The sequence below is a fragment of the Anolis carolinensis genome, chromosome 1, assembly GCF_035594765.1.
Source record: "Anolis carolinensis isolate JA03-04 chromosome 1, rAnoCar3.1.pri, whole genome shotgun sequence".
NCBI lineage: Eukaryota > Metazoa > Chordata > Lepidosauria > Squamata > Dactyloidae > Anolis > Anolis carolinensis.
In genome coordinates, this window is record NC_085841.1 from 211,420,180 (window position 1) to 211,444,212 (window position 24,033).

The following is a 24,033-nucleotide window of genomic DNA, read 5'->3' on the forward strand; positions in this document are numbered from 1 at the left end:
TCCCCAAGTGCATATTCTCCTCCTTACCCATTATGGTTGCTTCCTGACTACATAATCAAAATTGATAGTGTTGTTTTCCCCACCTAGAGGTGGTTTCTTACATTAGTTCTTTGATAAGTCTCATGGCTCTTTTGTTCTTTCTTCCCATTTACTTAAAAGGGGAATTCAGCCAGCAGATTTCAAGATAAGTCACTTTCCCCTTGCATTCCCACCAGCTCCCTGCCACTCACTGTTCAGCTATTTATGAGATGCAGAAGAAAGATTACTAGCAGATATTTTAAACTATGTATCTTATTATTTTGCTTAACTTTTAAAAAACATTAAGGATACATGACTAAATCTACTTATAACTCTATGGTTATGTTCTGCTTTAAAAAGGGAAATTCTCTCTTAAACGGTGCAAGAGGATGTCCTAGTGACGTCTCAATAGTTTGGTCCTCCAGAAGTTTTGGATTTTGACATCCCAAAGCCCCAGTCAACATGGCCAATGTTCAAAGATGCTAGGAATGGACATCCCAAACACCTGGAGGACTACAATTCAAGAACCATTGTTTGAATATGAAGAGCTTTCCAGTTTATCAACACAGATGAGCTGAAATCGCAGCTTAACACCCAGCCTTTGGACAGTGGGCTGAGCAAGCAAATAGGTCTGATAACTTCAATAAGATTTATTCTGGGAGGTTGCGTATAAAGTAGATTCAACAGTAGATTCAACAGCAGTTGATTGCTATTTCTAATTCTTAAAAGTTTCATAGCAGAAAGTACAAAAATGCTTTCCCCCACCCATTTCTAAATTGGGTTACAGAGATGGAAGATAGTTGCCAGATACACAGAGGGATGAGAAGGACACAAGAGTGGGGTTTGGTGTGAGTGAACTGTGAGCTCAGTGCCAGTCTGGACATGTCCCCCAAGACACCCATGGTCCTTAATTCCAACAGTATATTTGTACATTTCTAACTTTTTGCATGATTGCATCTTGGCATTCTAGTAGAAAAAAATTGAAGTTTGCCTTAACTCAGTATGTTATCTTTCTATGTAAATTAATAATTATTATTTCTAAAAATGCAGTTGCACTTATAAAATAGCATGTGCAAAGCTAATGAAAATCTACACCCTCCTTTGTCTTTGTAAGGGGGATAAGTGTTATGGTTTTGTTTGTTTGGGGTAATGCATAAGTTGAGTGTACCAATAGACCCCCACAGGCCTTGTTGTTGTTTCTTATGTGCCTTCAAGCAAACTTATGGCAAGCTTATCCGAGGCTTTTCCTGGAAAGATTTGTTTAGATGGAGGTTTGTTCAGTTGCCTTCCTCTGAGACTGAGAGTATGAAACTTACCCAGGGTCACCTAGTGGATTTCCATGGCCAAGTGGGGCAAACCCTGAATTCCTAGAGGCTTAAGTTGCATCTACACTGTACAATGAATGCAGTTTGACACCACTTTAACTGCCATGGCTCAAGGTTATGGAATTCCACATTGTAGAATTATAGCACTATGATTTCACCGTCTGCCATGGTAACATCTTATGGAATCCTGGGATTTGCAGTTTAGGGATGGGCCAAAGAGTTATCTGCAGGAAAGCTCCTCTCTGGTTGCAACCAAAGCAAAAACAACAATAAAATGATTCCATGGAATGCAGCCATGATGTTAAAGTGCAGTAAATTTAGTTTCTTAATTTCTATGCTACAGGAGCTATATATGCTTAGACGAACTTTACTCAATAATTTGGCCAACTTCCATAATCTTGTTGTCTTTTCTACAACCAAGAAACTATGATAATTTCATTTTAAATATGCAAATGGTATAGGATTGAGCTGATATTGGCATATGTAGAGAAAGAAAAAAAATCATCTTGGCCAATACCTGAAGTAGGACATTTTATTTGCATGTTATCGCAATTGGAACAGGAAATATGTCTAGGCAGCAAGTTGAAACGATCGTTCCAATATTAGCAGATGTCTAGGTTGAGCTGTGCAAATTCTCAGTATTTGACCAGCTGGCACAAGACGAATAACAACAAACAGTTTGTATTTAGTCAGTAGGAAGCCAGCCTAAGCCAAGAGGGTAAATAGCAGACCCTACTCTCTCTGTTGCTTTCACAATTCTGAATTGCTCAACTAATCTTTAATCACAGAAGTCTCTCACAAAGTGATCCATTGTTTCAGTCGTGGAATGGTAGTAAAACTGCATGCACACTATGTGTGTGTACACATACGCACACAATGTCTGCAAAATGCCAATTTTCTAACATTCTCCTGGACAAATTAATCAGCTTCCTGGGAGATACTTTCATAGGGCCCTGGGACTTTGAATAATGGGCAAGTGAATTGTACCCTGCTTCTTCTTTTACTTATTTCCTACAGAAAAGGCCAGTCCAAAACAATAGCCAGGATCCAAAGACGTTATTGCATTGCCTGAATATGATCCTATGGTAGGAGAAGTTTCCTGTGATATTGGCAATTATCTGTAGCTGCCACCCTGCATCAGTCTTCTTGCCCCTATTCATACCCTATTTTATTCCAGATGGTCTTGCATTGCCCAGGACTAGATTTTGTGCAGGGGATTTTGGAAGAAAGAAATAGGAAAGCCACATTTCATCAATAGAACTCTGTTTCCTTGATGGAACAATATCAGAAGTACCTATACTATAGAAGACAACCAAACATAGGAAATGACCCCATCAATTACTAACAACTTTGATGTGTGCAGAAGAAATTGTAGTTAACAAATCTTATAAAGACAACACATGGGCTAGTCCCCAGAGATTTAGTACACAGTGTTGAGTTAAAATCATATATCATGAAAAGACATGACTTCTAGTGAACCATGGAACATGATTATAACTCAACACTGGGTCGAAATCTCTGGGGGGTAGCCTATTATTATGTTTATTTATATCCCACTTTTTCTATCAACAAAGAAGACTCAAAGCAGCTTGTATTGCCTTTTCAAAACAATAATGCTTTGTAAGATAGGAGGCGGAAGGAAAGAGAAAGACCATATTACAAATGGATAGACTCAGTCAAGGACAACATGTCCCTGAATCTGCAAGACATGAGCAGGACGGTTGATCATAGAGTTTAACTTGAGATTCCTTATTCACAAGCTCGCCATAAGTTGAAGTTGACAAGATAGCAATTAACTACAGTGAGATGCAATAAGACGCATAACTGTCCTGCTTTCTCCTTCTGAGGTCTATATGCAATAACCGCTTGGAGCTTCTCGACACAACATACCAACTTCCATTTGAGAAGGTGATTAGGAAATGTTTGAGAGAGGAAACGAAGATGGCAGAAGATCTTATAGGAGAAATTATAACGGTAAAAGAAGAAATAATAGAGGAAATTTTCCAAACATGGAGAATGGACATGGACATTGAGAGGGAAGATATACAAAGGGAAATAAGTAATATAGCAAAAGAAAAGTACAATGTATTAAGGGAAGCAAGAAGGAAAATGTTACAAAAATGGTACAGAACTCCTGCACAACTTTCATGTTTTTTATCAGGGATGAAAGATAGATGTTGGCACGGTTGTGAACAAAGAGGGGTGTTTAATCATATGATATGGGAGTGCGATTGGGTGCAAGAATATTGGAGAATGATTGAAGGAGAAATCAATAGAATGCTAAATCTACAAATAGTAATAGTTAATAGAAATGTACTACACGCAAGGATAACGGAAGTGAAGAATATACAAAAAGAAAAAAAATGATTGACAAATTAATAGCATGTGCACAAATTGTTTTAGTGAGGGGTTGGAAAGATAAAACAAAATGGACTCTGACAAATTGGTATAAATATATAGTCGATATCTTAAATGTAGAAATCACAAATTGCAAATGGAATAATATAGATAAAATTGAAAATATTGCAATAATCAAGGGGATGTGGGAACCAGTTAAGAACTATTTAGAGAACGTACTAAGATGTGGAGTGGAAAAATTAAGATTGAGATTGATATTTCAAATGTAACTTCTGTAGTTTGTTGTATAAAGTGTATGTACAAGGAGGGGAGGGTGGGAGCGTGGGATAAAATGACAAAACAACAAAAAAAATTATTTTTTTTAAAAAGACACAACATACCAACTAGAGTAAGATCTGTAGCTTGGGGAAATCGGCTTTCTTCATCAAGTAGAGACAGTAACCCCATTGGTTTTTGGAGAAACATATCTAGGAGTGGCCTGTTGTCCTCATAATCAACCATGGCAGCATCAATCCCTTCATTCTGGTATTCCATCTAAAACATTAGGAAAGCCAACAAGATCTAAATGTTACCATAAAGTTACTCAAACAACTAAGCATTGTAGTATAACTGCAAAGGTAACAATAGTGTGATGTAAATGAATGCAAAGGACATACACTCGGAATTTGACCTGGAGGAAATTCCACCCTATCAGACATTGCCCCTTGCTTTTTAATGTTTTTAAAATTTATTGAAGGTTCATATTTGGGAGTGTCCTGTTGTCCTCATAATCAATCATGGGAGGTTCATATTTTACCCACTTTGCAAAAGATCAGTCACTACTGACCACATTTGTTGACAATATCAAGGCCAACCCAGCCATTAGGCTGAGTGTGGCAGCTACTTCAGACAGCAGACACTGAAAGATGGGGGTATCAGAAAAACATTTGTCCACGACAAAGTAGTTTGTATGTGTCTGGCCTCATTACAAGTGTTCCTGCCCCCACATCCAGATGCCCTAAACACACCAAGGCTTCATCTTGGTACTGAAGATCAGAGGAGAAACACTGTAGGAAAGGGCACTCACTCCATTCATCACACCATCAAAGCCACTACCCAGATATCCAAGTACTGAGACAATGGGGCCGGATGTAGAAATTAAGCCCTATCAGTTTTGGATTCACCTCCCATTCTGGATTTTAAAAGTCATGACTGATACTGAAAATGGGACCCGGGCTGTGGCGCAGGCTGTTGAGCAACCAGCTGCAACAAATCACTCTGACCAAGATGTCATGAGTTCGAGGCCAGCTTGGAGCACCGCATTTGTCTTTGTCTTTGTTCTATGTTAAGGCATTGAATGTTTTCTTTATATGTGTAATGTGATCCACCCTGAGTCCCCTTCGGGGTGAGAAGGGTGGAATATAAATACTGTAAATAAATAAAATAAATAAATAAATTCATCTGCAATGGATTGGAAGAGATATGTTGTTTGGAAATAAAAAATCTACACAGAATGAATCCCAAGGCTTTTGATCAATACGGATGAGCCCATAGATAAGGGCGGAATATAAATACTGTAAATAAATAAATAAAATAAGAATTCTCCCATTCCTGAATGAATGAAATCACATCCAGGGAAAGATTGACTTTCTAAACTCTGGGAAAAATTGACAGATTTACACATGAAGGAGGGTACAAATTGACAACTAACCTTCATACCACCCAAATAATAAAGTCTTTTCCTGTCTCACAAGCACAAATTCAGAAAGATACCACTACAGACTTAACCTACCAATAAAGGAGAGTTTACCTGTTCAAGTGCAAAGATGTGCTGATTGAAATAAAATTGGATTTGTTCATTTGCAATGTTTATGCATAGCTGTTCAAATGAGTTCCTTGTGAAGTTCTCAAATCCAAAAATATCCAGTATCCCAACATTCATTCCACTTTCAGCATTGCTGAATGACAGGGAAAGAACAAGCAAAAGGCACAGATGATCAATCTTAGCAGAACAATGCAATATTGTCATCCAGAATAAATTGAAAACCCAGGTCTTAATCTGAACCAGTGCTCTTCAAGGCTCAGTTTGATAACCTGTCAGGTCAGACCTGGAACCTGGTTCTAATCATTTTCAGATTAATGACATTGGATAATTATCATCTATCATTATTTTATTGAGTCCCAATGAAAACAACTGAAAAATTAGGTGATGAATAAAATGAATATTTGTTCCAAGGCTGAGTCTCTGCTCTGAAAATATACAAAGAAGGTAATACTTTGGAGCAAATAAGCAGAGCATTAAATAGTTACAAGATACCTGCACAGATACTAGAATAAGTGGTAGAGTGAGGATGCAAACTTCCAGTGGATATTAATCTCAACTTCTCTTTTGCAGTGTTTTCAAAAGAGCTTTACATTATGGTAGCCAATAGTGTAAAACTAAGTGGGCTGAAGAGTCAGACATCTATAAGTTTTCCATCACTTCCCAAGCTTCAGTTCCTGCTGGTTGGGGCAGGTGGTCACACCTTTCTTCTCTAGCAGACTTTTTAAAAATAATTCCATTAAATTCATTGAGAAGAAAATGCATACTTCATGTCCAGGCTGACATAGGTTAGGGGACTAATTCTCATCCTCTCCAGGGGAATGAAAGGCTCCTGAATCATGTGAATCCAAGACTGCCTCTGAACCAGCCAATGGAGGGACTCATCGTCCAAAGTCAAACACCTTCCAGCTAGTAAATATCTGAAAAGTTAGGGTTGTTCTCTAAATGAACATAATCCCCTTAAATCAAGGAGAGCTTTGTGTTCTTCAGCTAAGCATAGTCAACCAGAAGGAGAAAGTGACCACAATTAATCCCAAGATCTACTGCCTTCCAAAGATGGTTATGCAAAAAGTAAAAGGGAACACTATGTGATGAATACACTAATATCCTTTTTAGTAGCTTGATAGGACATTAACCCCACAGTGATCCTTTTGACCTACTTAGTTAAATTCTAGCCAACTCTTTGAAAACACTGAAGTTAATGTCCTGGAAACAGAAATGCACCAGCACAGTATGAAGGCCATTTAGAGCCATTATCTGAAACAAAAGGAGCCCCGGTGGCAAAGTGTGTTAAAGCACTGAGCTGCTGAATTTGCAGACCGAAAGGTCCCAGGTTCAAACCCCGGGAGCAGTGGGAGCGGACGCTGTTAGCTCCAGCTTCTGCCAACCTAGCAGTTAAAAAACATGCCAATGTGAGTAGATCACTAGGTACTGGTCCGGCGGGAAGGTAACGGCACTCCATGCAGTCATGCCGGCCACATGACCTTGGAGGTGTCTACGGACAACGACGGCTCTTTGGCTTAGAAATGGAGATGAGCACCAACCCCCAGAGTCAGACATGACTGGACTTAACGTCAGGGGAAACCTTTACCTTTACCTTTATCTGAAACAATCAATTTATCCTGTAATCAAAAAGAAATACATAAAAACAGAAGATGTCACCAGCATACATGCTGTTTATTGATATGTTAACTTGCCATATATTTTTATCAGGCTGCAGCAGGGTATTAATACGATTTACAATCCAGCTGAAGAGTCGGCCATAAAGTGCTTTTGACATGGCATCACGGACATCAGCCGCTTTGTCCACGGTGTTTGTCCGAATAATAGTCTCGCCTCGTGTTACTACGCAATGTGAGGTAAGAGCTTCCTGAAGTTCTTCTGAGCCAATACTCAGTAATGCGGCAGCTGAGAGAGAACAAAGGCATGCCATGAGATAAAGCTGCTGGTGCTGGTGACTTTCTTATTTGAAACTGAATTTTCTTTACATATCCTACTTTCAACATACTGTATATACTCATGTATAAGTTTAAGTCATGGGTAGGTTTTGAAGACAAAAGTATGGATTCATGGATAAGTCAAGGGTTGTTCTCCAAATGGGAAAGCTCCTGGCTACTACCACAATTTCTCCACCCAGGCATCCAATAAGGCCAGAAGTGGCACTGTGCTTCTTTTATATTTCCTGGGATAGATGAAGATCTTGGATGATTTCTTTTTTTAAAAAAGGAGATGAGGTACAGTACTCACATTAACCTGTGGATAGGTCAATCCCATTGATCTTGGGATTGGCTTTTTTGACTAAAGGTTCTTAAACCTAGGGTTCCCAGACGTTTTTGTGGCCTTCAACTCCCAGAAATCCTAACAGCTGGTAAACTTGTAGTTCAAAAACATCTGGGGATCCCAGGTTGAGAACCACTGATCTAGACCTATGCACAAGTATATAGGACCTTCACAAATAATCTTTTTAGCAAATGTTTACCATTATCTAAGGCTTCAGCATTGGGCACTTCACTTTTGTCAGTTTGGTGTTGTGAAGAAATGGCAGCAAATTCAATGTTTCCTGTATTTAAGATCCCAGCCAAAATCCGATATACTGAATGCACTTCCTACAAATAGCAACAAAAATAACATTTAGGGTAAGAACTGTTTGCAGGCTTCCCACCTTTCACCTTTCCTAGCATGTTTATCTCTTGCACATAAGCTCTGGGTCAGAAACATTCGACACATATAGAATCATAGAATCACAGAGTTGGAGGAGACCCCAAGGGCCATCCATTTCACATCCATGCCCATGCACACAATCGAAGCACTCCTGACAGATGGCCATCCAGTCTGTTTAAAGCCCTCCAGAGAAGGAGACTCCACCACACACCAAGACAGCAGTGTATTCCACTGTCAAACAGGCCTTACCGCCAGGAAGTTCTTCCTAATATTTAGGTCTAATCTCTTTTCCTTTAGTTCCCTGTAGGCTGAACATACTTGGCTTGTGGAAAGAACTTAGTTTGTACTCAGTGTCTTTTTTCCGTGGGGGGTGGCAGTACAAAAGCCAAGGTGGGCAACAGAGTAACACCCCATTTTCCTGGAAGATTTAGATCCTCTTTGTTAACGACTCTTATGTGCGTTCAGATTAACTCAATTTCCTTTGCTAGTTCAGATCAGAAGTGAAAATAACTTTTCAGACTATAACTCCCACAATTGCCCAGCTTGTCGTCGTCGTCTCACTCGTTCAGTCGTTTTCGACTCTTCGTGACCTCATGGACCAGTCCACGCCAGAGCTCCCTGTCGGCCGTCACCACCCCCAGTTCCTTCAAGGTCAAGCCAGTCACTTCAAGGATACCGTCCATCCATCTTGCCCTTGGTCAGCCTCTCTTCCTTTTTCCTTCCATTTTCCCCAGCATCGTGATCTTTTCCAAGCTTTCCTGTCTTCTCATGATGTGGCCAAAATACTTCAGCTTTGCTTCTAATATCCTTCCTTCCAGTGAGCAGCCGGGCATTATTTCCTGGAGGATGGACTGGTTGGATCTTCTTGCGGTCCAAGGCACTCTCAGGATTTTCCTCCAGCACCAGAATTCAAAAGCGTCTATCTTCCTTCGCTCAGCCTTCCTTATGGTCCAGCTCTCATATCCATAGGTTACTATGGGGAATACCATTGCTTTCACTATGCAGACCTTCATTGCCAGTGTGATGCCTCTGCTCTTCACTATTTTGTCAAGGTTGGCCATTGCTCTCCTCCCAAGAAGTAGACATCTTCTGATTTCCTGGCTGCAGTCTGCATCTGCAGTGATCTTCGCGCCTAGAAATATAAAGTCTGTCACTGCCTCCACGTTTTCTCTTTCTATTTGCCAGTTAACAATAGGTGTAGTTGCCATGATCTTGGTTTTCTTGATGTTTAACTGCAGCCCGGCTTTTGCACTTTCTTCTTTCACCTTGTTGATAAGGCTCTTCAGCTCTTCCTCGCTTTCGGCCATCAGAGTGGTATCATCTGCATACCTAAGGTTGTAAATGTTTCTTCCAGAAATTTTAACTCTGGCCTTGGATTCGTCAAGCCCCGCATGTTGCTAGCAGGGCCAAACTCAAATTGTAATTTAAGAAAAGTCCCGAGCAGTTGCGGAAGTAAAGGCAAATCAGAGGAATAGCTTGCTACAATTTTAGAGAACAAGAGCAGGTTTCTGGTAATTCAGGAGAAAAGATAAGATGGAACCTGGCAACTTATTAATATAAGTTATGCTTATATCCAAACTACATCAATATTTTCTTTGCTCAAGTCTCCCCTCCTCACCACTTTGCCATCACAAAAAAACAACAACCCTGTAAGATAGATCAGGCTGAGAGACAGTTTGGTTAATGCGAGTTCACAGTCTTCAATGGAAATTAAAGCCTACATCTCCCAAATTCCAAACTGATCTTCAACTAGCCACCTGACCATGTTGGCTTGTGCATAAAATATATCATTTTCTCAGTCAATTCCTGTTATCTATGAAAAATAATTCAATTTCAGTTTCCCCTTGAAATTGGAACTCAAGACAGTAAAAGCCTTCATACAAACTAAATAATTCTTTAAGAAGACTTAAAATGTTTTCCTTCGTTTTGACCTCATCTGTAAGAAAAGTTGTAACTTGGCTCTATAATTAACAACCTGAATCTGCTCCAGTCTGATCTTGTGTTTTCTAAAGTAGGGGAGATATTGTCTTTTAGATAATCTGAACCCAAACTATGTAGGACTTTAAAGGACATAACCAGCACTTTAAGTTATGCCCAGAAACAGACCAGTAACCCTTCCCTTGCATTTATCAGTGTGGCAGCAAAACCCCTGAACCATCACCATTTAGTCCCTTGATGCTCACAGAAGAAATGGCAAAGGTAGTTGAACATCCAACTTAGTTTTATTTCTCCCTTGATAAATTTTCCCAGCTAAGTGGGGAAAACAACAGGAAAATGATTTAGATGCAAATATAGATTTGTGTTCCGTCCCCCAGGACGATGGTTTGCCTTACCTATTGGTCGTTTGTTTGTTTTCCCTCCTTTGCATTTTGTTTCAGCCTCTGGCTGCAAAGCCCAGGAAAAGTGGCTTGGAATCTGCAAGAGCTGGCTGCAGTTTTCTTTGCAGTGATTGGTCAAAGAGTGCAACATCTTAGGACCGCCCTTTTTACCAGGGTCTAGTCTCCATTTTGGAGCTTCATTCTGGCTATAGTCTTCCAACGTGCTGGAGCTGTGCAAAGCTAACTGGGACAAATCATCCTCAAAACCAGGCCAATCTAAGCCTATCCAAATTAGATAAGTATTGAATTATATTGATCTGGAATAAGAAATCTAGTTAGAGGAGCAGAGTTATTCCATCGCTTCTAGAACTAATCTTTGCTGTAAAGATAGGGAAGGAAAGAGTTTCTCCTTCTAATATAGACAGCGTGATTAGGGTATAGTGGTTTTATAATCACCTTTGCCTTCTGGAACCAGGGATAATTCTGTGACTAAAACCTATAGAAATTTGTTTCATTTTCTGCAACTTTAAGATCTGTGCCAGGTTTACAACCTTGTATGAATAAACATTCTTTTTTGAAGTTATCCAGACTCAGTCGTTCAATATCTATAGGACAGCTTATAGGGATTTGCAGTTCGCCCGGATAAAGGACAGCACGTTTCAGTTTTATAGCTTTTTATTGTCCGGCGGACGGCACAGTTTTGAGGTAGATCAGCGGTTTTTCCGCTTGAGCTAGCTTGCACGGCTTTATAGTTTTTTATAGTTTAGGAAGTTTTAGTATAGGCTGCGGCTTTTCCGCCTGAGCTCAGTCTGCATACCTAAAGACTCTACCAGCGTCTGAGGCAGTGGAGCCCGCTCTCAGACCCGAAGGAGTCAAATAGTGGGGCTCTATTTCCTTGCTATTTGGCTCGCGTGTGCGCACGTGGCCCAGTGGCTTTCTGGGTTTGCACAGGCTGTGCAGTTCCCAGCAACGTCCAGGGCTCCCTCGGCGGTAGACCTCGAGCCGCGGAGCACCAGCAACAGTTCTTTGGCTGGCTCTGAGGCGTGAAGTCCACCAGAACCAGGCTAGAACCTGGACAGGCCTGGCAACGCTGCTGCGACTTCGGCCGGAGCACTCAACCGGCTTTGACAGCCTCTTCATCAGGAGTTCGGCCGGAGCACTCGGCCGGCTTTGACCTGCCTCATGGTCCGGCGGTGGTGACCTGCCTCATCGACCTGCGGCGGTGACCTGCCTCATCGTCCTGCGGTGGTGACCTGCCTCATCGTCCTGCGGTGGTGACCTGCCTCATCGTCCTGCGGTGGTGACCTGCCTCATCGTCCTGCGGTGGTGACCTGCCTCATCAACCTGCGGTGGTGACCTCCCTTCACAGCGGGGAGGAGGCGTCTCTTCTCTCCTCCTTTCCAAAGCCAGCCTCGGTGCTCCTTCGGCGGCAGGCCTCGAGCCGCAGAGCACGAGGTGCTTGAAAATTTGGCGAAGTCGCCATTTTGGCAGTTTACGTCACTCGGGCAAGGGAGGTATCAAGTGGCAAGTTGCTGTCAGTTGGCATTTTGCAGCTTGCCTACCAAAGTTTGGCGCCAAAGGTCACAATCTTTGTAAAGTATAGTTTCTTAGTGATATATATTGCTATGGTTAAGTGCTGTGAATTGTATTATATATTGAATTTGCTTTTATTGTAAATTTACTTGCTATTAAGAATACATAATGTCTATGCAATTTCAAGATGATACAAATGGTATATCTCCTTCTGAGGCTGAAATTAGGAATGAAAGGCCCCAAAGGATAAAGCACCCTTCAGCCAAGATGCTAGCCCATCTAATAGATGAAAAGGAGCTCCTCCATGTGAGGTTAGGTTCGGCATGGGAGCGCATTGTAACATTAATGGGCAGAATTGAGAGCTTGGGTATTACAAGGGTGCCATCCATATTACAGACAGACCTTGAAGAGACCTTCGGTATTTGGAGGGGTTTGGTGTCTAAGATAGTCCAGGTCCTCGAGCGCATTAACGCCAAGGATTCAGAGTTAGAAATAGTGAGTGTCTTAGCTGACACTAATGAGAAAGAAAATAAGGTGAGGGCAATTCTAGATGCCTTGGAATTTAGTTCTCCATCTGTTAATCTAAGGTCTGAGCCAAAAGGAAATCAGTCTTCCTTAAGCAGCCATGAGACCAATCTTTTAAAATCACCTGCTGTGGCACTTAGTCTTAAGTCCAACCGCTCTAGCCAGGTATCTAAACTAAGGGAGTGTGCATCATCTAAACATAGCCACTCTAGCAAGTCTTCTGCTGCTGGGAGTGCCATCTCTTCCCTAGCTGCCTTGCACATTAAGGAGGCTGCACGTCTAGAGCTAAAGAGCAAGGTAGCGGGGGCGGAGGCTGATGCTAAGGCAGCTGATCTCACCCTTCCCTTTAAAGAAGAAGAGCAACGACTGCAAATAGAACAGGCCCGTAGACAAAGCGAAATGCAAATGGAACAGGCCCAAAGGCAAGGTGAAATAGAAATGCTTAGAATAAGGATGGATGCTACTGCCAAAAAGGTAAGGGCTGAGACTTTGGCCAAGGCCCTAATTGAGCCACTCACAGAAGAAAATGTAAGTCAGTTGCCGAAGCAGGACCCTTCTTCCAAGGTGCTTGTGCATCTTAATAGCTTAAACAGCCAGTTTTCGGATGAGGAACAGGAAGACTTCTCTCCTTACCCAGAGCAGGGCCCCAAAGTCACTTTTGAGTTTCCTGCAGAGCAGAGCGTCATAGCGGGGAGCTCACCCTTGCCCGAGCTACCTGTGCCTCCTGCTAAATCCCTAGGTCAGTCAATCAGGGCCTCAAGGCCAAGTGCTAGCTGGCCCTTACAGACAGCTGCACAGGGAGCCACCGATTCGTCAGTGGTCGATGTCATCCCTCCAAGAGGCCAAAGGTTGACGCAAGGTGCACGGTGGGAGTCCACTCCACAACAGCAAACTCCTCAATTGTTCCCTTCGACGCCAGAGTCCCAGCTTGTCTCCATCATCAGAAGCCCCAGAAGAGATCTTAAGGACAAGGGTGTCGAAAAGTTTTCGGACAAGCCTGAGGAATTTCTTCTCTGGAAGGCCACCTTCCAGAGAGCAATCAGAGACTTAAAGTTATTGCCTGAGGAAGAACTGACTCTTCTGGCTGCATGGTTGGGCCCAGCCTCATCCTCACAAGTTAAGAAGATCTACGCAGCCCACGTAGCCGATCCCGACAAAGCCCTGGAAAAGGCCTGGGCCAGGTTGCAGCAGAGGTATGGGGCCAGCACAGAGATTGAAGCATCTCTTATGGACAAGCTCCAAAGGTTCCCAGCTTTAAAACTCAAAGACTTCAAACTCTTGTGGGACCTCAGCGATCTCCTTGCGGAATTAGAGTCGGCCAAGGAGAATCCAGAACTGCCCGGTTTGAAGTGCCTCGATCAGCACCTGTCCCAGAGGCAGATCTTGACCAAGCTGCCATTCACTTTGCAAGAACGCTGGGGACAGGAGGTCTTCAACTACAAGGAGGCCCACTCCCAGGCATACCCTCCATTTTCTCATTTGGTCCAGTTCATCACCAGGGCAGCCAGAGAAAGGAATGATCCACAGACGGGCCTCCCCACCTTATACCAAGGGACCCAGCCAGAGAAGGCACCTGAAGTGGACAAGAAACCACCTAGAGAGGCCAATAGACCTGTCAGCGTAAAGGCAGTCGAAACTCAACTCAAGACTGACGAACCCAGGTCGGAGGTAAAAGAGTTGCTTTGCCCTATTCACCAAAAGCCTCACAGCTTGGCCAACTGCAGGGAGTTTAGTAGAAAGACATACAAAGAAAGGCAACAGCTAGTTCAAAAGCAGGGAATCTGCTTTAGATGCTGTGGAGCAACTCCACACTTTGCATCCAACTGCAAAGAAAACATCAAGTGTGAGAAATGCAACAGCCTCAAGCATTGCACCGCAATGCACAACTCCAATATCATCTCCCACCCCAAAGAGAACGCTTCACCAAAAGAAAAGTCAGCAGTCGAAGACACCGACAAGCCAGCCGCACCAGAGATGCAGGTGGAAGTTTCAGCAGTCGCCTGTACAGAGCTGTGTTCTGACTCGCACCAGTACAGAGTTTGTCATCCTATCTGCCTAGCGGATGTATATCCAGCCAAGAGCCCTTGGCTTAGAAAGAGACTCTATGTGGCCCTGGATTCACAGAGCGACGCCTCCCTGGCTACTCCAGAGTTCTTCCGCATGTTTGACCTTAAAACCAAGATGGTCGACTACACTATGACTACGTGTGCAGGAAAAAAGAAGTTGCAGGGTCGCATAGCATCTGGCTTCGTTGTCTCCTCTTGCGACCAGAAGAGACAGTTCAAGTTGCCAGACCTGATTGAGTGTTCCTCTATTCCCCGGAACAAAAGGCAGATTGTCACTAGAGAAGTTGTGGAGGCTCATCCACATTTGCGACGGTTAAAGAATGCTATACCAGCCTTTCGGCCAGATGTGGACATTGCCCTTTTGCTTGGCTCGGACTGCCCGAGCTTGTTCTGTGTGAACGACCAAGTTAAAGGACCTCCAGGTGCACCTATCGCACAACAATTGCCATTAGGCTGGACAGTCATAGGCCCAGTGTGCATAAACAAGATGCACCCACCATCGTCGTTGGACTCCAATCAAGCACAGGTGCTTAAAGGTGGACGTCCTACACTTGTGCGCAGTTGCCTAAGTCACATCTCAGTCTACTGCCAAGGAATAACTCCAGAGTATTCCTCCACCTTCAAAGTCTCTGAGAGAGACGAAGCCATAGCGCTCTTGAAAGATGAGCAAAGGTTCTTGGACAGTATGAATGCTCAAGTCTCACGAAGTACAGAGGGAAATTGGGTAGCTCCTTTGCCCTTTAAGTCAGATAAGCCCACTTCGCCAAACAATAGACACATGGCAGGGAAAAGACTCTGGTCCCTAAAGAAAAGAATCCATCATCAGGGTAGAACTCTAACTGAGGCAGCCCTTAGAAACGAAGGTCTGTGGGTAGTTAATGCCAAAAGGTTGGTCAACAGTTGTATTTTCAAATGTGTTAAATGCAGGTGCCTTAGGCGAAACTGTCAAAATCGGTTAATAGCAGAACTACCTCAGGATAGGACTTTGACAGACCCACCCTTTTCCCACGTGGGAATTAATGTGTTTGGTCCTTGGGAAATTGTTACCAGAAAAACCAGGGGTGGTGTTGTAAATAATAAAAGATGGGCGGTTTTGTTTACTTGTTTGTCAAAACGAACTGTCTATATTGAGGATGTAGAGGGAATGAACACTTCATCATTTTTAAATGCATTGAAAAGGTTCATAGCCCTCAGAGGGCCAATTAAGTCAATTCGATCGGACTGTGGCACCAATTTTGCATGTGCAGACCTTAGCCAACCACTTCTGGAAGAGGTGGAAGGCCGAATACTTAAGCCAGCTTTCAACCAGAAGACTCTGGCAAACCCCAGAGGACAATTTCAAGGTGGGAAACCTTGTGTTGCTAAAGGACAAAGACTTGCCCCGCTATGCCTGGCCTATGGGCATTACACTAAAGACCTTTCCTTGCCCTGACGGTAAGGTTAGAAAAGTTCAAGTAAAGACTCATAGTAAGGACAAAATGTCTGTCCTGGACAGACCAATTAGTGACCTCGTGTTGCTTATTGGAGATGTTTAAAGTTTTATACTGTTGTATTGTTGTGTATACAAAGGTGTTTGTATGTTTTTGATTGGTAAATTCCCACATCCTGGGAATTTAGCGGGGAGTGTTCCGTCCCCCAGGACGATGGTTTGCCTTACCTATTGGTCGTTTGTTTGTTTTCCCTCCTTTGCATTTTGTTTCAGCCTCTGGCTGCAAAGCCCAGGAAAAGTGGCTTGGAATCTGCAAGAGCTGGCTGCAGTTTTCTTTGCAGTGATTGGTCAAAGAGTGCAACATCTTAGGACCGCCCTTTTTACCAGGGTCTAGTCTCCATTTTGGAGCTTCATTCTGGCTATAGTCTTCCAACGTGCTGGAGCTGTGCAAAGCTAACTGGGACAAATCATCCTCAAAACCAGGCCAATCTAAGCCTATCCAAATTAGATAAGTATTGAATTATATTGATCTGGAATAAGAAATCTAGTTAGAGGAGCAGAGTTATTCCATCGCTTCTAGAACTAATCTTTGCTGTAAAGATAGGGAAGGAAAGAGTTTCTCCTTCTAATATAGACAGCGTGATTAGGGTATAGTGGTTTTATAATCACCTTTGCCTTCTGGAACCAGGGATAATTCTGTGACTAAAACCTATAGAAATTTGTTTCATTTTCTGCAACTTTAAGATCTGTGCCAGGTTTACAACCTTGTATGAATAAACATTCTTTTTTGAAGTTATCCAGACTCAGTCGTTCAATATCTATAGGACAGCTTATAGGGATTTGCAGTTCGCCCGGATAAAGGACAGCACGTTTCAGTTTTATAGCTTTTTATTGTCCGGCGGACGGCACAATTTGATTGAATGAAATTGGACTTCAGCCCGACACCCCTTTTGTAGGCACTGACATTTGCTTGCAAGCACAATATCCAAGAAATATCACCAGCTCTTTCACAAACATAAGTCTACCCTGAAGTGAATTGGCCCCACAAAAATGGAAATCTCTGCATTGGTGTATTTGTTTTAAACAATGACAAACAGTATATTTCTAACTGTTGAGAGAAAATTACTTACCTCATTAGTAAATCCTATGATCCTAAAGCAATGTTGGATTGCTTCAAACTGGGTTCCATAGGATTCTTTACTAATAATATCATACATCACCTTTCCAGTCTCATTATCAATGTACCTAAATGAAAAGTGATAACTGAGATCAGTGCATAATTTCAGAAAGAGAATGCCCTGAGCTGCTTGGAAGAGCCAGAAATCTTGAAAATGCCACATGTAAGGTGTGAGGGATTTCTGACACTCCAACATCAGCAACATCTGGAAGGCAAAAGGCTTCCCACTCCCATTACATGTAGAATTTCTGGAATTATTTAGCAGGGAAAGTGCTGCATACTCTCAGGTATAATATAGTGAAATGTATCACGACTTCAGTTCTTGAAATTAAAAACTGGCTTTTGACAATGAGCTTTGGCTCAGATTAGTCCTTAGTAAATGTTAATTTCATCTGAATTGAATTCAATCAGTTTCATCGAATAGTAGCCCTGTGCTAACGCAGGGATGAGTAACTCTGTTCCTCCGGGTGTTCATTGACTTCAATTTTTAGCAGCCATAGCCAAACCCAGGTACAGTAATAATGAAGGATAATGAGAGTTGCAGTTCAAAACCACTTGGAGGACTATGGTTACCCCTGCCAACTGCACTTCTCTGCATGGGGAGATTGAGTTGTGTGACATGCTTTTTTTTTTTAGAGGTAGGGCAAGGAAACTGTTGACAATTGCTAAGGGTGGGCAAAATCTGATACCCCCTCCTCACCAAAATGAGACATGGAAAGAATTTAACCACAAACCAATGATCTGTCACATGCAAAAAGCTAGTTTGCATTCTAATCAGAGACCTAAAGCATCTTCTAGGGGGCAAAAATGAAACCCAATTTCCTTTTCTAACACTAGTAAACAAAACATGTGCTTTCAAGACCTCTCTCAATCACCACTGTACATTCACAGTTAGAAGATTGTTGCTCTTTTTGATACTGTGATTTTCAGAGAGAAGTTTATACACATTAGACAAGATTCAGCCCTGTCTTAGAATTACAGTGGAGGAGAAAAGGCATCATTACTTGAAAGATTACCGTCTAGCCCTCCGAAAGGTAACATTTATTTAGATTTCTGCTGTCAGAATACTAACCAATAGCATTGACTCTCTCTTCAGAAATTTGGGGGGGGGGGGGAACATTGAAGTTCCAAAGAGTTTGGAAGATATAATAGATGCTTTAATTCTAATTTTAATTTTTAAGACAAATGTAAGTACAGTAGAGTCTCACTTATCCAACATTCTGGATTATCCAACGCATTTTTGTAGTCAATGTTTTCAATACATCATGATATTTTGGTGCTAAATTCGTAAATACAGTAATTACTACATAGCATTACTGCGTATTGAACTACTTTTTCTGTCAAATTTGTTGTATAACATGATGTTTTGGTGCTTAATTTGTAAAATCATAACCTAATTTGATGTTTAATAGGCGTTTCCTTAATCCCTCCTTATTATCCAACATATTCGGTTATCCAACGTTCTGCCGGCCCGTTTATGTTGAATAAGTGAGACTCTACTGTAACAGAATTCCTTCTTGTACATCTGCTTTTCAACTTGAGAGGATTACAAGAGGAACCCTTAAAAGATAGGGAAGGTTTAGGAAGAATTCTAAAACATCACATTGAAAGCAATCACTAATAATGAATAGCCAATTATGGGTAGCCCTAAAAACAAATGAGTAAGAATTACCTGGGAGGTTTTTTTTCAGGGAGCTTATATTCAAAGAGTTTCTTCTGGTGATAAAGGCCAGCATAAATATAATAAAATATATGGAAGTTTTTCTCCCCACTGTTAAAGAAATAAGAAATGATATTATGAAGCCGCATATATAGATATAGCAACATCTTTAAGATGTGACCTTGAATACTCTGAGAATATTCAACCATGGTTATTTCAGGCAAGCAACAACCAAAAGCACCTTCAAATACATGTGTCTAGATGGCTTGCTGAGAAGGTACTCTAAGAAGGTACTCTTCCACACAGCCATATAACCCAGAATATCAAAGAGAGAAAATCCCACAATATCTGCTTTGAAGTGGGTTATCTGAGTTCACACTGCCATATCTTCCAGTTCAAAGCAGATAATGTTGTTGAATGAATTAACAATCTTTGCATGCACATTTGAAAATGTTTGGAGTTTGCATGTAACCTAACTGTCTTGCACTGCTGAGTTTTATGGCCCTCATTTAGAATTTGCATGTGGGGTTTGGGACAAGTCATGTAGGCACAGTGTTGGGAATCTATTGAGCGGTTAGACTCAAAAATAACCCTCTCTTGGGGTGATTCCTCAAAAAAATACAGCAGAGTGACAGAACCACATTTCCTAAACAGCAGAAACTTACGTGTGGTGAGCTGGGAGAATCCTTTGTTCCTCAGGATGGCAAAGGATTGCAGAGTCAGAATTGCAGGTTCAAAAATATTTATTGAGGTAAAAATGTTAATTTTATCAATATTTGTATGTATGTTTTTATCCTTCACAATTTTATCTTGTAAATCGCCTAGAGCATCTTGGATGGAGGGCGATTAATAAGTAATTAAATGATGATGATGATGATGAAAAAGAAATCCATTGTAGATAGAAAAGGTTCTTGGAGCTAACTAGCTCTCTAGGCTAGCTTCTAAGGAAGGTAAGAAGGTAAAAAATAACAAAATATCAAAATAGCTACATTTTGCCTGGAGAAGAGCAAAATGTGGCCTCTCAGGCAGGAGACACAAGGCAGAAGGAAGGCCAAAATGGACTGACCATGTGATCAGAGCCTAAGGACATCCCAATAGAGGAGGAACTTACCTCATCCCTCAAAGAGATCACATTACTACAACAACAAGGTGAGGAGGTAATGGTAAACAAAAGGACAAGAGTAGAAAACAGGAAAGGCCCCTTCTAGGCATACATGGGAATACAGAGAGAGGGCTCCCTCATCTAATCCTGAAGGGACCATAAGCCAGAAAATAGTAGACTTTTGCCTTACAATCCTATTCTCTAGCCTAACTACTCATTGAGGGCTTGAGACTTGTGTAGTCCAGGATGACAACCAACACACAGCTCTTTGAACTCACAAAAGGTATGAAAAGAAGCAATATCCTTTGTCTCTTGTTGATTTGGTCCTTACCTTATTCTGCATGGAATGGCCATCTTCCATGCATTTGGGCAATGTAATTTGCAAGCCATGAGGCCTGCATAGCCTCATACTGAAGACCCTTTTTGCTATACTTCGAATTGTATTTTGATATACCTGCAACTAAGTTTCACCTGTGTGATTTCCATTCACTCACGTGTTTGTGAGTAAACAACTTTTATTACATAATTCAGCCTGAATGTGTAATTCTTGTTTTCTGGCATTTCTGAATGTGTATTTCCAATGCATGCTTTCATGGGGTGCTGATGATCAGGATTTAAGAGAAAGCTTTCAACTCTGCCCGTATTTTCTCCATACCGTGTTTCCCCGAAAATAAGACAGTGTCTTATATTAATTTTTGCTCCCAAAGATGCTCTAGGTCTTATTTTCAGGGGATGCCTTATTTTTCTATGAAGAAGAATTCACATTTATTGTTGAACAAAAAAATGAACATTTATTTTATACTGTACAGTAGTTGTCATCATAAACCAGCATAACCAGACAAACTGTGAATCCTATCAAGAATTTCTTGTTACTACCAATATTTCCATGTACAACACTTTATGGTATGTACATTTACCGATCCTGCATGCTCTGGTGTTCTGTTTGGCAGGCATGCTTCCGAACAAAAACTTTGCTAGGTCTTACTTTTGGGGGAGGCCTTATATTTAGCAATTCAGCAAAACCTCTACTAGGTCTTATTTTCTGGGGATGTCTTATTTTAAGGGAAGCAGGGTACCTGCTCAGCCCTGCTTTGAACTGGATAAAATGAGACTAAACTGCCAGATAATCTGGGATATGCAGATAACCTGGGATCAGATCCTGAGATATAGGACAGTGTATATCCAGCCTAGGACTGAGATGCTATTTGAACTCAGGTGTCTGACTTCCACATCTAATACATTGAAATCCTAAAAGTGGAATCCATCATGTGGTTTTCTGCTCAATGCCCGTTTAAGTTTGAATAACTCAATATGCATTTACAGATATTCAACTGAATCTGGAAGTGGGGAAGAGGCAGGAATAGAGCATAAGGAGTTGACCATTTAATACTGTTTTGGAAGCAAAACAGAGAGGTTGTTACAGCAAGGGCTTTTGTGGATTATGATCCACTTCTTCAGATTCTTAGAATATAATTACAAAGGTTCTGGTGAGCTGCTCAATATGAAAAGAGAACAAAAAGTTAGATGAGGAAAGCACTGCAAGTGACAGTGATACGCTTAACGCTGGCATCAACCAAAGTGGCGATAACGCAAACATCTTGGGAATAAGGAAGGTACTTAACACATGTAGTGTGATAAGTATCCTTGTTATCCTATTCAAACTTCAGCTCAGTGGGTTATCACAATGATCTACCTTTGAAGTTCCTTTACATTGTAAAACAACCAAGGCTCCCCATTTCAACACACATATCTGTGTTTTGCTGTTATTCCACATATACAGAGAGTCCAATCCCTTTCTGTTTACAAAATTTCCTACAATGAGCCCATTAATACACGTAGTATATCAAGTCAATGTTGTTGCTGCTGTGTGCTTGCAACTCATTTCCAACTAATAAGAGGCCCCAAAGCAAACCTGTCAGAAGAGGTTTTAAGATTTTAAGGTTTATTCAGAAGGAAATTGCCACTGTCTTCCCCTGAGGCTGAGAAGTGCAACTTGCCCAAACTCACTCAGTTGAATTTCCATGACTGAACAAAGATTCAGACCAGGATCTCCATTTCACAGTCCAAAGTTCAAGCCACTGTACCTCACTTGTGCTTATCTTCCCTAATTTCTCTATTTTGCTATTTTTAGAACTTGCGTACCACAAATTTGGTCAGTAACACTGCATGATATTCCTCCTCTTCTGTTTAGAAAAAGGACATTCTGAAGGTAGATCCACACCAAAGATTCGTTCACTCAGTCGTTTCCGACTCTTCATGACCTTATGGACCAGCCCACGCTTGAGCTCCCTGTCGGCCGTTGCCGCCCCCAGTTCCTTCAAGGTCGAGCCAGTCACTTCAAGGATACCGTCCATCCATCTCGCCCCTGCTCGGCCTCTCTTCCTTTTTCCTTCCTTTTCCCCCAGCATCATGATCTTTTCCAAGCTTTCCTGTCTTCACATGATGTGGCCAAAATACTTCATCTTTGCCTCTAATATTGTTCCCTCTAGTGAGCAGCCGGGCATTATTTCCTGGAGGATGGGCTGGTTGGATCTTCTTGCGGTCCAAGGCACTCTCAGGATTTTCCTCCAGCACCAGAGTTCAAAAGTGTCTATCTTCCTTTTGCTCAGCCTTCCTTATGGTCCAGCTCTCACATCCATAGGTTACTATGGGGAATACCATTGCTTTCACCATGCAGACCTTCGTTGCTAGTGTAATGTCTCTGCTTTTCACTATTTTATTGAGGTTGGCCATTCCTCTCCTCCCATGAAGTAGACATCTTCTGATTTCCTGGCTGCAGTCTGCATCTGCAGTGATCTTCACGCCTAGAAATATAAAGTCTGTCACTGCCTCCACGTTTTCTCCCTTTATTTGCCTCTATTTCTCCCTCTGTGGGAAACTACTCACTATAAATAGTGAGTTACTTATAATTTACAATAACTCTGAGTTGCAATTTACAGTAACTTTGAATATGCATTGAATATGCTTGAATGATTTGAACTATGAATTTTTAATACTGTTTATATTTAATTCTCTTTTGATGTTTGTATATTTTAAATTGTATACTAATGCTTTTATGTTAAGCCACTTTGAGGCCCCTTCGGGAGAGATAAAGTGGGATATAAACTATTATTATTATTTTATTGTATGACACAGCAAACAAGATAGATATGCTGGATTTCGTATCACAAAATCACAAGTCGAACACTTCCCAAGTGTCTAGGACTGTGTGATGTATTTTCGGATGATGCGTGCAGATTCCAGTAGGGTGGCCTTTTGCAGTTGGCAGATCGTAATTTTGTCAATGTGCCGATCACCACTGGGACCACCTGCACAGGTTTCTGCCAGAGTCTTTGAAGTTCAATCTTGAGGTCCTGATAGCGGCTGAGTTTTTCCTGTTGTTTTTCGTCAATGCGACTGTCACCTGGGATGGCAACATCAATGATCCAAACCTTTTTCTTTTCCACAACTGTGATGTCTGGTGTGTTGTGTTCCAGAACTTTGTCAGTCTGGATTCAGAAGTCCCACAGTATCTTTACGTACTCATTTTCCAATACTTTTGCAGGTTTGTGATCCCACCAGTTCTTTGCTGCAGGGAGGTGGTACTTGAGGCATATGTTCCAATGAATCATTTGGGCCACATACAGTAGAATCTCACTTATCCAACATAAACGGGCCGGAAGAACGTTGGATAACCGAATATGTTGGATAATAAGGAGAGATTAAGAAAAAGCCTATTAAACATTAAAATAGGTTATGATTTTACAAATTAGGCACCAAAACATCATGTTATACAACAAATTTGACAGAAAAAGTAGTTCAATACGCAGTAATATTATGTTGTAATTACTATACTTACAAATTTAGCACCAAAATATGATATATTGAAAACATTGACTACAAAAATGTGTTGGATAATCCAGAACATTGGATAAGCGAGTGTTGGATAAGTGAGACTCTACTGTAGTTGTGCCTCTATTTGCAGTCTGTCTGTGCGATTTTCTTACAGCAGCTGAGGATATGATCAATGATCGTCGGTTTCCTTGCACAGTCTGCATTTTGGGTCATCAGCTGATTTTTC

General features: G+C 41.5%; 1 protein-coding gene across 1 annotated transcript in view; it reads right to left on the reverse strand.

Annotated features, from left to right (window-relative positions):
- Positions 1–24,033, reverse strand: part of myo3b (myosin IIIB) — a 316,686-nt gene that overhangs the window by 168,812 nt on the left and 123,841 nt on the right. The window contains exons 14-19 of the mRNA XM_008119035.3: positions 18,884–18,982; positions 17,165–17,279; positions 7,982–8,108; positions 7,200–7,410; positions 5,491–5,638; positions 4,082–4,235 (exon numbers count right to left, since the gene is read on the reverse strand). Of these exons, the coding sequence (XP_008117242.1) occupies positions 4,082–4,235; positions 5,491–5,638; positions 7,200–7,410; positions 7,982–8,108; positions 17,165–17,279; positions 18,884–18,982 (854 nt within the window). The remainder of the gene's footprint in view (positions 1–4,081; positions 4,236–5,490; positions 5,639–7,199; positions 7,411–7,981; positions 8,109–17,164; positions 17,280–18,883; positions 18,983–24,033) is intronic.